Source organism: Poromitra crassiceps, assembly GCF_964638095.1.
Source record: "Poromitra crassiceps genome assembly, chromosome: 9".
Classification (NCBI taxonomy): domain Eukaryota; kingdom Metazoa; phylum Chordata; class Actinopteri; order Beryciformes; family Melamphaidae; genus Poromitra; species Poromitra crassiceps.
The window spans coordinates 9,086,178-9,100,210 of NC_139630.1; the positions used below are offsets into that span (position 1 = coordinate 9,086,178).

The 14,033-nt window shown below is 44.6% G+C and overlaps 1 protein-coding gene across 1 annotated transcript in view; it reads right to left on the minus strand.

Annotated features, from left to right (window-relative positions):
- Positions 1–240: 240 nt before the first annotated feature.
- vgll2a (vestigial-like family member 2a) overlaps positions 241–14,033 on the minus strand; it is a gene marked incomplete at both ends in the record, with an annotated part of 13,868 nt that continues 75 nt past the window's right edge. Inside the window, 3 exons of the mRNA XM_083643142.1 lie at positions 241–284; positions 8,150–8,632; positions 11,417–11,648. Of these exons, the coding sequence (XP_083499268.1) occupies positions 241–284; positions 8,150–8,632; positions 11,417–11,648 (759 nt within the window). The remainder of the gene's footprint in view (positions 285–8,149; positions 8,633–11,416; positions 11,649–14,033) is intronic.

Below are 14,033 nucleotides of genomic sequence, written 5' to 3' on the forward strand. Positions count from 1 at the left end.
GTGTCCGCTCAGCTCAGCCGCACAGTCCGCCGTAACGTTGAGCTGTAAGAGGACGACAAGCCGTTAACGGCACAGAACCAGTGTCTGCCTGCATCTCGTGCGGGTCCGTCAAGTGTCTTGTCCCCGCCTGCCTGTCGGTCCCACGTGCGGGTCTGTCAGTGTCTCGTCCCGCACAGTGGAACAACAGATTTAGAGTGGGGAGAGGAAGAGAGCTGAAGGAGGAGGGAAGTGGAAGAGTCTCTAAAACCAGTACAGATCCTTGCTCTTATCCTGCGGCTGCAGACCTGAGAGCGAAGGAGAGAGCGGAAGACAAAAGGAGAGAGCGGAAGACAAAAGGAGAGAGTGGAAGACAAAAGGAGAGAGCGGGAAGACAAAAGGAGAGAGCGGAAGACAAAAGGAGAGAGCGGAAGACAAAAGGAGAGAGCGGGAAGACAAAAGGAGAGAGCAGGAAGACAAAAGGAGAGAGCGGCGACAAAAGGAGAGAGCGGAAGACAAAAGGAGAGAGCAGGAAGACAAAAGGAGAGAGCGGAAGACAAAAGGAGAGAGCGGAGACAAAAGGAGAGAGCAGGAAGACAAAAGGAGAGAGCGGGAAGACAAAAGGAGAGAGCGGGAAGACAAAAGGAGAGAGCGGAAGACAAAAGGAGAGAGCAGGAAGACAAAAGGAGAGAGCGGAAGTCAAAAGGAGGGAGCAGGAAGACAAAAGGAGAGAGCGGAGACAAAAGGAGAGAGCAGGAAGACAAAAGGAGGGAACAGGAAGACAAAAGGAGAGAGCGGAGACAAAAGGAGAGAGCAGGAAGACAAAAGGAGGGAACAGGAAGACAAAAGGAGAGAGCGGAGACAAAAGGAGAGAGCAGGAAGACAAAAGGAGGGAGCAGAAGACAAAAGGAGAGAGCGGAGACAAAAGGAGAGAGCAGGAAGACAAAAGGAGGGAACAGGAAGACAAAAGGAGAGAGCGGAGACAAAAGGAGAGAGCAGGAAGACAAAAGGAGAGAGCAGAAGACAAAAGGAGAGAGCAGGAAGAGAAAAGGAGAGAGCAGGAAGACAAAAGGAGAGAACAGGAAGAGAAAAGGAGAGAGCGAGAAGACAAAATCAGAGAGCGGGAAGACAAAAGGAGAGAGCGGGAAGACAAAAGGAGAGAGCAGGAAGACAAAAGGAGAGAGCGGGAAGACAAAAGGAGAGAGCAGGAAGACAAAAGGAGAGAGCGGGAAGACAAAAGGAGAGAGCGGGAAGACAAAAGGAGAGAACGGAAGACAAAAGGAGAGAGCGGGAAGACAAAAGGAGAGAACGGAAGACAAAAGGAGAGAGCGAGAAGACAAAAGAAGTGAACGGAAGACAAAAGGAGAGAGCAGGAAGACAAAAGGAGAGAGCGGAAGACAAAAGGAGAGAGCAGGAAGACAAAAGGAGAGAGCAGGAAGACAAAAGGAGAGAGCGGGAAGACAAAAGGAGAGAGCAGCAGGAAGACAAAAGGAAAGAGCGGAAGACAAAAGGAGAGAGCAGGAAGACAAAAGGAGAGAGTAGGAAGACAAAAGGAGAGAGTGGGAAGACAAAAGGAGAGAGCAGGAAGACAAAAGGAGAGAGCAGGAAGACAAAAGGAGAGAGTGGGAAGACAAAAGGAGAGAGCAGCAGGAAGACAAAAGGAGAGAGCAGGAAGACAAAAGGAGAGAGCAGCAGGAAGACAAAAGGAGAGAGTGGGAAGAGAGAGAGCAGGAAGACAAAAGGAAAGAGCAGGAAGACAAAAGGAGAGAGCAGGAAGACAAAAGGAGAGAGCGGAAGAGAAAAGGAGAGAACAGGAAGACAAAAGGAGAGAGCGGGAAGACAAAAGGAGAGAGCAGCAGGAAGACAAAAGGAGAGAGCGGAAGACAAAAGGAGAGAGCAGGAAGACAAAAGGAGAGAGCAGCAGGAAGACAAAAGGAGAGAGTGGGAAGACAAAAGGAGAGAGGAGCAGGAAGACAAAAGGAGAGAGCAGGAAGACAAAAGGAGAGAGCAGGAAGACAAAAGGAGAGAGTGGGAAGACAAAAGGAGAGAGCAGCAGGAAGACAAAAGGAACGAGCAGGAAGACAAAAGGAGAGAGCAGGAAGAGAGAGAGCAGGAAGAGAAAGAGCAGGAAGACAAAAGGAGAGAGCAGGAAGACAAAAGGAGAGAGCAGGAAGAGAGAGAGCAGGAAGACAAAAGGAGAGAGCAGGAAGACAAAAGGAGAGAGCGGAAGAGAAAAGGAGAAAACAGGAAGACAAAAGGAGAGAGCGGGAAGACAAAAGGAGAGAGCGGAAGACAAAAGGAGAGAGCAGGAAGACAAAAGGAGAGAGCGGAAGACAAAAGGAGAGAGCAGGAAGACAAGAGGAGAGAGCAGGAAGAGAGAGAGCAGGAAGACAAAAGGAGAGAGCAGGAAGACAAAAGGAGAGAGCAGGAAGACAAAAGGAAAGAGCAGGAAGACAAAAGGAGAGAGCAGGAAGACAAAAGGAGAGAGCAGGAAGACAAAAGGAGAGAGCAGGAAGACAAAAGGAGAGAGCAGCAGGAAGACAAAAGGAGAGAGCAGGAAGACAAAAGGAGAGAGCGGAAGACAAAAGGAGAGAGCAGGAAGACAAAAGGAGAGAGCAGGAAGACAAAGGAGAGAGCAGGAAGACAAAAGGAGAGAGCAGGAAGACAAAAGGAGAGAGCAGGAAGACAAAGGAGAGAGCAGGAAGACAAAGGAGAGAGCAGGAAGACAAAAGGAGAGAGCAGGAAGACAAAAGGAGAGAGCAGGAAGACAAAAGGAGAGAGCGGGAAGACAAAAGGAGAGAGCAGGAAGACAAAAGGAGAGAACAGGAAGACAAAAGGAGAGAACAGGAAGACAAAAGGAGAGAGCAGGAAGACAAAAGGAGAGAGCAGGAAGACAAAAGGAGAGAGCAGGAAGACAAAAGGAGAGAACAGGAAGACAAAAGGAGAGAGCAGGAAGACAAAAGGAGAGAGCAGGAAGACAAAAGGAGAGAGCAGGAAGACAAAAGGAGAGAGCAGGAAGACAAAAGGAGAGAGCAGGAAGACAAAAGGAGAGAGCAGGAAGACAAAAGGAGAGAGCAGGATGACAAAAGGAGAGAGCAGGAAGACAAAAGGAAAGAGCAGAAGACAAAAGGAGAGAGCAGGAAGACAAAAGGAGAGAGCAGGAAGACAAAAGGAGAGAGCAGGAAGACAAAAGGAGAGAGCAGGAAGACAAAAGGAAAGAGCAGAAGACAAAAGGAGAGAGCAGGAAGACAAAAGGAGAGAGCAGGAAGACAAAAGGAGAGAGCAGGAAGACAAAAGGAGAGAGCAGGAAGACAAAAGGAAAGAGCAGAAGACAAAAGGAGAGAGCGGGAAGACAAAAGGAAAGAGCAGAAGACAAAAGGAGAGAGCGGGAAGACAAAAGGAGAGAGCAGGAAGACAAAAGGAGAGAGCAGGAAGACAAAAGGAGAGAGCAGGAAGACAAAAGGAAAGAGCAGAAGACAAAAGGAGAGGCGGCGGAAGGAAGGACGGAGGAAGGAAGGAAGGAAGGAAGGAAGGAAGGAAGGAAGGAAGGAAGGGGAGAAGAGCGAGAAACAGGCAGATTAGGAAAATAAGTGGAGTACCATTCCATTAATATAATGTCAGTAGAGACCTGCAGGGATGATGTGTTTTTGTAGGCCAACCTGGAAGTTAGCAGCACACTGGGTTCCCTCGTCTGGACGTCAATACAATTTTGGATGGGGATTTTGGTTAGATGAGATTTTTGTTTTGGGGGGGATTTTGGTTAGATGCCTGAAATAAGATCTGTGGTGAACACAAGTTTATGAAACAGAGCCCTTTGTGTTCAGCAATATAATGAGCAAATGAGCACCACTTCTTAAGGTGTCAGTTTCATAAACACCTTATTACAGGCATCTTTCCAAAATCCCCACACAACAATCCCATTGACTTCCAGAGGAGGCATCCAGGCGATGCTAACTTCCTGGTTATAGGACTCCTTCCTGCGGCAGTCTAGTGTTGTTGATAAAAGCAGGAGGAAAGGTGGCCCGAGGCGAGGCAGGGATCAAAGCACAGCAGCTTTGGCAAAGGAAGTTGACAGCCGATGTTAAGGCACTGAGTGACAGTCAGTTTGTTGCTTTAAAGGAACACTCCGCCCATTTTCAACCAGCTTTGTATCATTAGAACATCAGTAGTATATCAGAAAACTGTAAACGGTTTTGAAGTCTGTCATTTAATTTGACAGTTATTGAGTGTTAAAGTGTGGACCAGTGACATCACTGGTCCACACTAACTCAAATTAATAACTAATTAACTCAAATCAACTCTCAATAACTGTCAAACTAGATGAATTATGAATAGTTTGACAGTTATTGAGAGTTGATTTGAGTTAATGAGTTATTAATTTGAGTTAGTGTGGACCAGTGATGTCACTGGTCCACACTTTAACACTCAATAACTGTCAAATTAAATGACAGACTTGAAAACAGTTTACAGTTTTCTGATATACTACTGATGTTCTAATGATACAAAGCTGGTTGAAAATGGGCGGAGTGTTCCTTTAAGCCACTTGTGGTGAGCTGATCTGAGGCAGGGAAATAGATCTCCGTTTCAATCTGCTTTGGATAGTCTAAAGAAAGAGCATTGTTTCTTATTGTAAAAGTGTCTGTAATTGTCTGTCATTTTGAGAGGCATCCCCATGTGTCCAGTGCTCTTATTCAAATAGTGTGAAATGAATAATTAGAGGAAGAGAAGGCTATCTGATGGGATTTCAGCTTCGACCAGTGTTTCTCAACCACGTGGCAGAACGCATCTGACTCAAATCACTTTGGCTGAAAATGATGGACTTGTCTGTGCTCTTTGCTGTAGGCCTAGTGGCTCTCAAACTTTAGTACACATGATTTCTGAATCTAAGGGCCCCCTTTAACTCGACTACAACATGTTGCTTCGAAAACTGTAAGAAAACACTATAGCATATGATGCCAGAATGAATGATAACCCACCCTTTGAAGAATATAACATTACAAAATAAGAAACAGGTAGCTGTCCAATGTGGTTGCAGGAAATTCCCCAGGTGGGAATTCATCAGGGACCCTGATGAAGACTCTTTGAGTGGAAATGCGTTGGTGTCCCTGCTAGAATAAAGGATTTTTAATATAATTCAGATGTCTCCTTTTGCTGCCTCCTCCAACACCTGGGGAATTTCCTGCAACCACATTGGACAGCTACTTCTTTTTTATCTTGTATCTATATATGCCCCATCCTGGAAGAGCACCTGATTTTTACTCTGCTAACCTATATTGATGTCTTGACCCAATGCAGCACTCCCATTTGTATCTTTATTACAAAATAAGAAGTGGAGTAAAAGACTTGCAATTAGTGCCTCCCGATATAGATTTATTTTAATTTATTATTTATTTTATTTATTTATTATTTTTTATTTATTTTCATGATTTATTCTTACATTTTTCCATGTTCTCTTTTCTCTCGAGTACCCCCGGTACCGCCCCATACCCCTACTGTAGGTTTGGGAACCACTGATGTAGGCGTAAGTGATGTCTTAGACTCATTTCAATAATGAGGACTACCTCAGCCAATGTCCAGTCCAGGTTATATCATCCCATACATTACTATGCATGCCCCTTTCATTCATCCCTCTCTCCCTGTCCAGTCACAGTCTCCCTCGCTTCCCCTCTATGGCCAATATCCAATCAGCTCAAGCCACTCCATTTCCCTCATTTTTTTTTACAATGTTGTAACTCTTCCATGTGCTGTCACCCCTCAGTTGCTGATCATCGCTGAAGCAGTTGTTTCGCCCCACCTCCTCTCCTGACCACTACCAACGTCATGACTCCTGAAGAATTCCCTATTAATTAATTAATTTATTTATTAATTTATTAATTAATTGATCCATTTGAATTAATTAATTTGAATTAATTCATTCATTAATTGGTTGGATTTATATAGTGCCTCTCAAGTCACTCAAGTTCACATATCAGGAGGGGGAGGGAACTCAACTCATTGATAGTGGAGCAGATTTGGTCACGCTACGGCAGAGCCTCTGTGGACTTATTCGCCACTGCCGGGGCACTGTGTGTGGGTGGGGGGGGTCTACCCTTGCCCAGAGACCCTAGCGGTACAGGTATACATGCACATGCACATGCACAAACACACACACACACACACACATCACATCAGCCCTCCTACCCCTCCCCCCTTATCCACTGCGACCAATCAGAGCTTTGTTCTGAGAAGGTCATTGTGACCTTTCTCCAGGAACTGATTGACCACTATAAAGGTCTGGCCATTTCGTTCTTGGAGGTGAGGCTGCCAGCCAGAATAAACTGGTCTGCGCCTTCTTGAAGGCGGCCCGCAGGACAGGAGTCTCCCTGTTTCCAGGTCAGGACCCTGTTGCCTTCTTGGGATTTGGTTATGGTTCTACTGAAATGTTATGGGCTGAAAGGCCCTCCATTTGTAGCATTACAGGAGGCAAGCCTGAAGCCCCTGTCTCTCAAGAGGACAGCACTGTTACTGGCCTTGCCCTCAGCTAAGAGAGTCAGTGATGTACACGCGCTCACTGTCCAGCCCTTGTGCACTCAGTTTGCCCCAGGGGATGGGAGGGTGACTACGACCTTCATGCCTAAGGTTAGGGATGCTTGTTTCCCTATCACTCTAGAAGCCTTTGCTGGGGAACGGCAGGCTCACTCTTTATGCTCTGTCCGCACTTACATGGACAGAACTATGGGGCTCAGGAAGGGCGATCAGTTGTTTGTCTCCTGGGCTGATCCTTGTCTGGCCATGCCCATCCCTAAACAACGCCTCTCACATTGGATTGTGGAAGCTATCAACTTGGGGTGCACGAGCCAGGGTGCACAGCCTCCCTTGGGGCTCTGTGTGCACTCCCGTGGAACGTCTTCGCCCTGGGCCCTCTTTAGAGGAGTGTCTCCCCAGGACATCTGCAGGGCAGCGAGCTGAGTCTCACCTCTGTCCTTTGTCCGGTTCTATAGACTATAGACACCCCCCTGCCTGGCACGAGCGCTTTTGGGACCCCAGTGAGGAACCTGTCACTTCCTCTCGGAGTGGGTTCGATAAGCAGTCTGGACACTACGGGAGATATGACATCCCCATCGTGAGGACTTCCCGATATACTTGTGGATAAAACTTAAGGTTATGAATACAGTATAACCCCTGTTTTATAACAAGGTGAGGGTAGTCCTCACCAGTCTACCCTTCTTGAACTGGGCGGGTCGAGAAGACAGCTTCTGGTGGGCATTATATAGGCGGCACGCCCCCTTATGCCCACAGGCGGAAGGATTCACTCTTTGCCCACCCCAGTGCATCTGCCTGGCATAGAGATAAAGCAGTTCTTCTGGCTTTCTTGGAGACCCAGATTCCCCCATGGTGAGGACTCCCATCATCACCTTGCTATGAAACCGGGGTTATATTCATAACCTTAAGTTTTGGGATTGTTTCCTATATTTGGTTTAGATTACGTTCTCATTTCTAATGAAACACACCACAATTCTCTTGGAAGAGCTTTGAGACCCACATTTCAGTTTGAATGTCATTGTTCTGACCTGGCCAAAAGAACCAAACTGAAGGAGGATAATGCTTCAGAGTTCAAATAAATCACTCCAAATATGCTTGGTGTACCCTGACGCTGCCAGATGGTTTGTTACACAGAACAGAACTCATCCTTGGAAAACTGTTTGGAAAAGGACAGATGCATTTAAAAAAAACTACCTGGCAGTTGATTGGATGAACCACTTGTCTATCTCACCATCTATCACGGGCTCGCTTCTCACTGGCATCACACCTAAATACCGCCACTGCCTCTGGTTGCAGATTGGTCAGGCCCACTGCTGGGACAGAGTTATATATATAATATTTATATTATATATATATAATAGCTTGGAGCACAGCAATATGGATTTCTCACGCGATAGTGATCTTGCGAAACCAGCTGCCTTGCAAGGTTATTCTTGGTGTGAACGCGCCTCAACATAGTTGTCTGTTGGATTCACGATTCACAATATTAAAACAAGAAAGTGCAACAAATGTGCACAATTGAATTTTTATAAACTAGTGGACCCGTGGGAGTTAACCCCCCCCCCCGGGAGTTAGATAGCAAATTCTTGAGAAGCGCTGCAGTAGGCAATACAAAACTTAGCTTGTCATAAGTGTGCATGACGACCGTTACCTGTGTCCATGTTGAGTCCGATCTCAGCGCCAGCTCCGGTGAAAGCACCGCTCCAGGCCGACCCGCCCCCCGACTCCCCCTTCCCCCCCAGGTCACAGGGTGAGGCGCTCGGCCCCGGACCCGAGCTGCCGGGAGCCAACCGATGGTGTGGTCTCACCGATGGCACGAGCAGCGAGCCATAGCGTGGGTCAAACGCCGTGCCGTACACCTCGTGCACCCCCGGCCGTGGGTATGCCGAGCCCTGGGTGCCTATGGCGCCCCCTAGCGAGTACGGGTGGTGGTGGTGATGGTGGTGGTGGTGGGAGGGGTGCCAGGCATCGGGGCTGGGCTGGTGGAGGTGGCTGTGCAGGGAGGTGGAGGAGTAAGGGTCCCCAGGGAAGGACAGCTCTGAGTGGGGACCCGAGGAGGAGGAGGCTGACGGCTGGTAGGAGCTGTTCCAGAATGAAGGAGGGAAACTTCTCTGGCTCATGGGGAATGATCCATCTGCAAGGAGGGAAAAGGACAATGCATGTCAACACTAGATCATTACGTGATCTATGACCTCTATTTGTAACCAGTGGGACTAACTAGCAACTAGCATGGTAAACAATCCTGATCACCTGACCTCACATTCATTTTGTTTCATTCTGCAGATCAGTGTGGCCTCCAGCCCGCCCACAGCGATTTGGGACCTGTCTCGTAGTTGACAACGTAACCGGCCAATCAGGGCAAAACAACATGGCGTCTCCCAAAACAACGAGCAGTAACGTTAACGTTAGTAGAGTAAACAGCCGTTAGTGCAGTTATTGTCGAAATAGACTCAATAACAACAATTACACAAGAACAATATGCAAGAGCCCAGTTTCTCGGTGGAAAAGACGTTTTCCCTGTTCTTTTGAGTGGATGTGGATTGGATTTGGCGATGCTGATTGGCTGAAGGAGTTGTCTGTCAAGGCAAGTTCTCCAGCCCACTGAAATCACTGTGGACGGATTGGACCAGAAAGTGAGTTTTGACAGACAGAAATCTCAGCACCTGCTCAGTGTTGAGGCATAGGTATTGATCGACAACCCTATCACCACAGATGGTTGTTTGATGGCAGTAAAAGCTTTACTGATTGCCCCGCAATAAGTAAATTATTAATTAGATACTTATTAATTCCGCTTGGGCTCACAACTCTCTAGATGAAACTCAGGTGCTGAATGTGAGAAGAGAAAGAGTCCTGCAAATAAACCCGTCTACATAATAAAGATGAGCAAAATGCTGAAAAGGCAATAAACAAAAAGTGACATTGATCCAAATGTGTGGAAGTCTTTCTTTTCATCCCTTCATATTCCTGTTTCTTTTACACCACTTTTATAAAACGTCAATAGAGACATCGCTGAATTTCACCACCTGTTTTTGAGCCTTTGCCCCAAGACAGTGAGAAGTGAGCATGGATCTGACAATATACAGGAAAACATACTAGATATCCCTATGTCCAGACAAAAGAAACATACCAGATATCCCTATGTCCAGACAAAAGAAACATACTAGATATCCCTATGTCCAGACAAAATAATGACATAAAGCCAACTAACCTAACCCTCAGTGAAAATTGCAAAACCTATACTGTACCCTACATGTAAAATGCATTGATCTGAAAACGGGCCTGTTTGTCAATGTTTTACTCCTGCAATCCTTTCATTCCAACAGAGTGCGTTGTTATGATTTTTGCAATGTGTTATTTACACTAATTCATCATGACTTCCACTTTGTTTGACTTTATGATTGGGGATGAGGGAGAGGGACTGCCAACTCAAGCTGAAAGAAAACACTCTCAGTCTCTGCTCTGTTCGGATGGCTTAAAACCATTTTTTCCAACAGTGTTTATAGACTTAGAAGTAAAAGCCCACGATAACAAACCAAGAGGCGGCATGCAAAAACTCCACTGATGATGGAGGAACAGATTTACACTCATTTTGCCCATTTTCATTTTCATTTCACCCAGATGCAACACAGAAAGGCACAGGAAATCATTCCTGCCTGTGGCCATTGGACTCTTTAACACCTCACTAAGAAGAGCACCTCGGAGACACTCAGTCTCAGTCAGCCGATAGGTTAACTGTGCCTTAGCTAAACCACATGTAATGTGCAAGTCGACTTAATATAATTCCAGTGTGCAATAACTGCAATTTGACACGTATTGTACATACTACTTTATTATACTTTATTCTACTTTACTCTACTTATTTTAGTTTACACTATTGCATTTTACTGCATTTTACTTTATTGTATTGACTGTTTACGTTTAGGGAGATACTGTGTTATGCTATGTGTGTTATGTGGATATTCATGCCTGAGTGCGAGCAGCTGTAACTTGTCCCAATTTCCCCCCGGGGATCATTAAAGTCTTTCGGATTCTGATTTCTGATTCTGATACTGATTTTAGTGTCCCACCCTCACCAGAATACAATTCTGGGGCAAACACATTGAATACTGCTACATGTTTGATTCTGGACCAAACAAACGTATACTGGTACATGTTTGCATGAGAATAGTCATGGCCATAAAAGGAAAATAATTAAAATCAATAAAAAATCAATCCAATTGGCTTTCAAAAACTCGACTGAACCTGAAGTCGATTGGTGAGGATTTTCACATTTTAGTCAAGTGTGTAGTCACAAAGCCCCCCTTGTCTGCATGAAGACAATGGATGACCAATCCAGGTCGGCAGAATAAAATGTTTCTGCAAAACACACATTAATGTTGTTAATCTCAACATTTCTGAACCAAAACTATGTTGCAACATTTCAACAAGTCCTCTAACCACAGGAGCGTTTCCAACCTGAATTTGAAAACGTTGACGCTTTCCAATGTCAGCTGTCATTAGCTTTAATTTGAAAATATTACACAATGTTATGCCTTAATGCCTAACCCTAAACCGTAACCTTCACCTACCCGTGCCCGCGCACACGGGTATACGCATGCACACACACACACACACACATACGCATACACGCACACACACATGCACACACACACACACACATACACACACATACGCACGCACACACACACCCACACGCACACGCACACACACACACACACACACACACACACACACACACACACACACACATACACGCACGCACACACACACACACACACACACACACACACATACACGCACGCACGCATGCACACACACACACACACACACACACACACACACACACACATACATGCACACTCACGCACACACACACACACACACACACACACAGACACACACACACAGACACACACACCTCTGGAGGTCTTGTTGCTGGGGGTGGGGTATGCGTTGTGGCTGAGGGCTCGGCTGAAGTGCTCGTCCACACAGGCGCTGATGTCTCCCTGAAAGTAGGTGAACAGGACGCAGCGGGAGCTCAGGTACTCTGCGCCCGGGGGAGGGTCCCTGTCCTCCTCTTTGATGGCGGGTGGGCCGGGCGGGGCGGGCCTCTCCTGGGGGTCTTGCATTTTGGAATAAAAGGCCAGTTTCTACAACAAAACAAAAACAGACATGTAAATTTAGAGCTGTGACTGAGTGCTGAAGTTCAAAGTTGTTATGTTATATGTTATGTTATATAGGCAAAAAAAATGCAACACAATATTATTTTAATCGTATCGTATTTTAATCCTGCTCTCTTTCAACCAAGGAGTCATTTGGGCTGAAAGAGGTTGAAGACCCCTGTCTTAGAATAGTACAGATATGGGGATGTATGGGAGGGTAAACCCAGAAAAATCCTAGACCCAACATTTGCAAGATAGAGTTTTATTATATTTATATTATATTAATATATTTATATTTATGCTATAAAATGCATTTGACACATCAGTGGTTCTCAGTGTGGGGGATCCTTCAGGGGATTGCAGGGAGTCCCCAAATTGATGAATTCACCATTCATCAATCAACTTCACCATTATTTAATTTACAAGAAGTGAACCCAATGAGAGAATGAATGACTGCTTTGATCATATTTTGTTGTCTCATATTTGCATGACTGTATTCAGTCATGCAAATTCTGGCGAAAATCATATCTGACAATGAAAATATTCTCAGACTCAAAATATTCTCAGATTTGGGTCTGAAAAATCTCATCAAATGGGGCCATGGCTCTAATGTGGACTAAATGAGGGTCCTTGATAAACAGGTTGAGAATCACATCCGACCGTAAACAGTACTGAGGCCAAATCAGGTGTTCTCAGAGCACTTTTTATTTTAACCTATAAAGGAGCTGTCCATCAGTAGAAATCAGAAACTAAAAGTGAGGGGCCGCAATATAGGCAAATTAACAAATAGCCTTACAAATTAAATAACGGGATAATTTTCATTCTCGCATAATGATAATATATTTTTGCGAAAATCATAATGATTTGGTGGCCCACTTGCAATACCTTCGCAGCCCACTAGTGGGGCCCCACCCACAGCTTGGGAACCACTGACCTACATCATTGTAAGACGTATAAGCCTAAGTTATACTGTATAAGGATACCTGCAAAGGTTGTTGCCTTATTGTTGTTTACCCTCCTTTTAATTGAACACTGCATCACTGTACACATATTGTCATGTTCCAACCTGTTTCCTCAATCACTTTTGCACCATTAAATGATTCTTATTTAAATCATTGTGATTGTTAATTCACTTCAAATTATCTGATCAAAACTGAGGCCTAATCAGCTTATTTTTTCTTTAATAAAATAACTGAAATCCAGATGTATTAAATGGACCCTGATTATAGGCTATATTGCCAATAAATAATGATAATAAAATATCATTATATAAATAATAAATGATAACATAATATACTTTTTTTTTTAAGTCAGATTGTGGAGCTGTATGGGGCTGACAGGTTGTTGTGTATTTTGGCACTATGTGAAATATGTCTGGATGTTGACTGAGATCTTAGGTGAAAAGGCACTTTAACAGGCCGCACGAAGACGTGCAGCCAGCCCGCTGTTTCACACACAGTCACCAACTTCACTTCAAATACTTGTAAAAGTATTACAAATAAAAGAAGCACTCGTGCAATAATCAGGTTGTAAAACTTGACTTGATAACAGGTCAAACGCAATTAATCTGAAATGATTCACATATTAAGCACCGTCTCAAAGTTAGACCGCAGAGAAAACATTCTTTATTAGGCTTAGACTATTTATGGCCGTAGCTAAATCACAGAGTTCTGGAAAAATACACGATGACAATCAGTTAAAAATCGTTAATAAAAATGGAAAATAGCCTATTGAATATCAGATTTCTGCTTGATTGAGGAGGAGGAGGCTTATGAAGAAAATATGTAGGCCTATTCATATATGCATTTCATATTGTTTTCAGTATGTCTATACGTTGTTGTTGTTGTTGTTGTTGTTGTATTTATTCATTTTTTTACTTCGCATATTCACTTTGTACTGATGGCCAAGGGGAAAAGATATTGATTTATATATTTAGTCTGGAGAAGCTCATGCATCTGAATATGAATACTTCAGAAACAGAAGAAAGTGTTCTCTCTGTGGTAGCGTATGGGCTCCGGGAAATGAATAATTCCATAGGCTAATAAAGTTGTTGTAGGTAGGCTTCTATGCGTGGTGCGGTATGGGCTATTAGAAATGTTTTCCTTCTCATTTTGTCCTCTTGTTTATGCTATATAGATTTATAATATAAAGCTATGGTGTTGACTATAATTCATAAGGTTTATAGCCTATTTAGCCTATACTACACAGCTATACAGGAACTAAAATAATAAAGTTGTATACAACCGTAGCCTGATTAATATAGGTCTGTAATCGAAGCTATATTGCTAGAAAACCCTGCATTGCGATATGGGGCTGTAGCCTATAACGCATGAATAGAGTTGTGTAGAGATGTGGATATAGAGCCTACAGTAC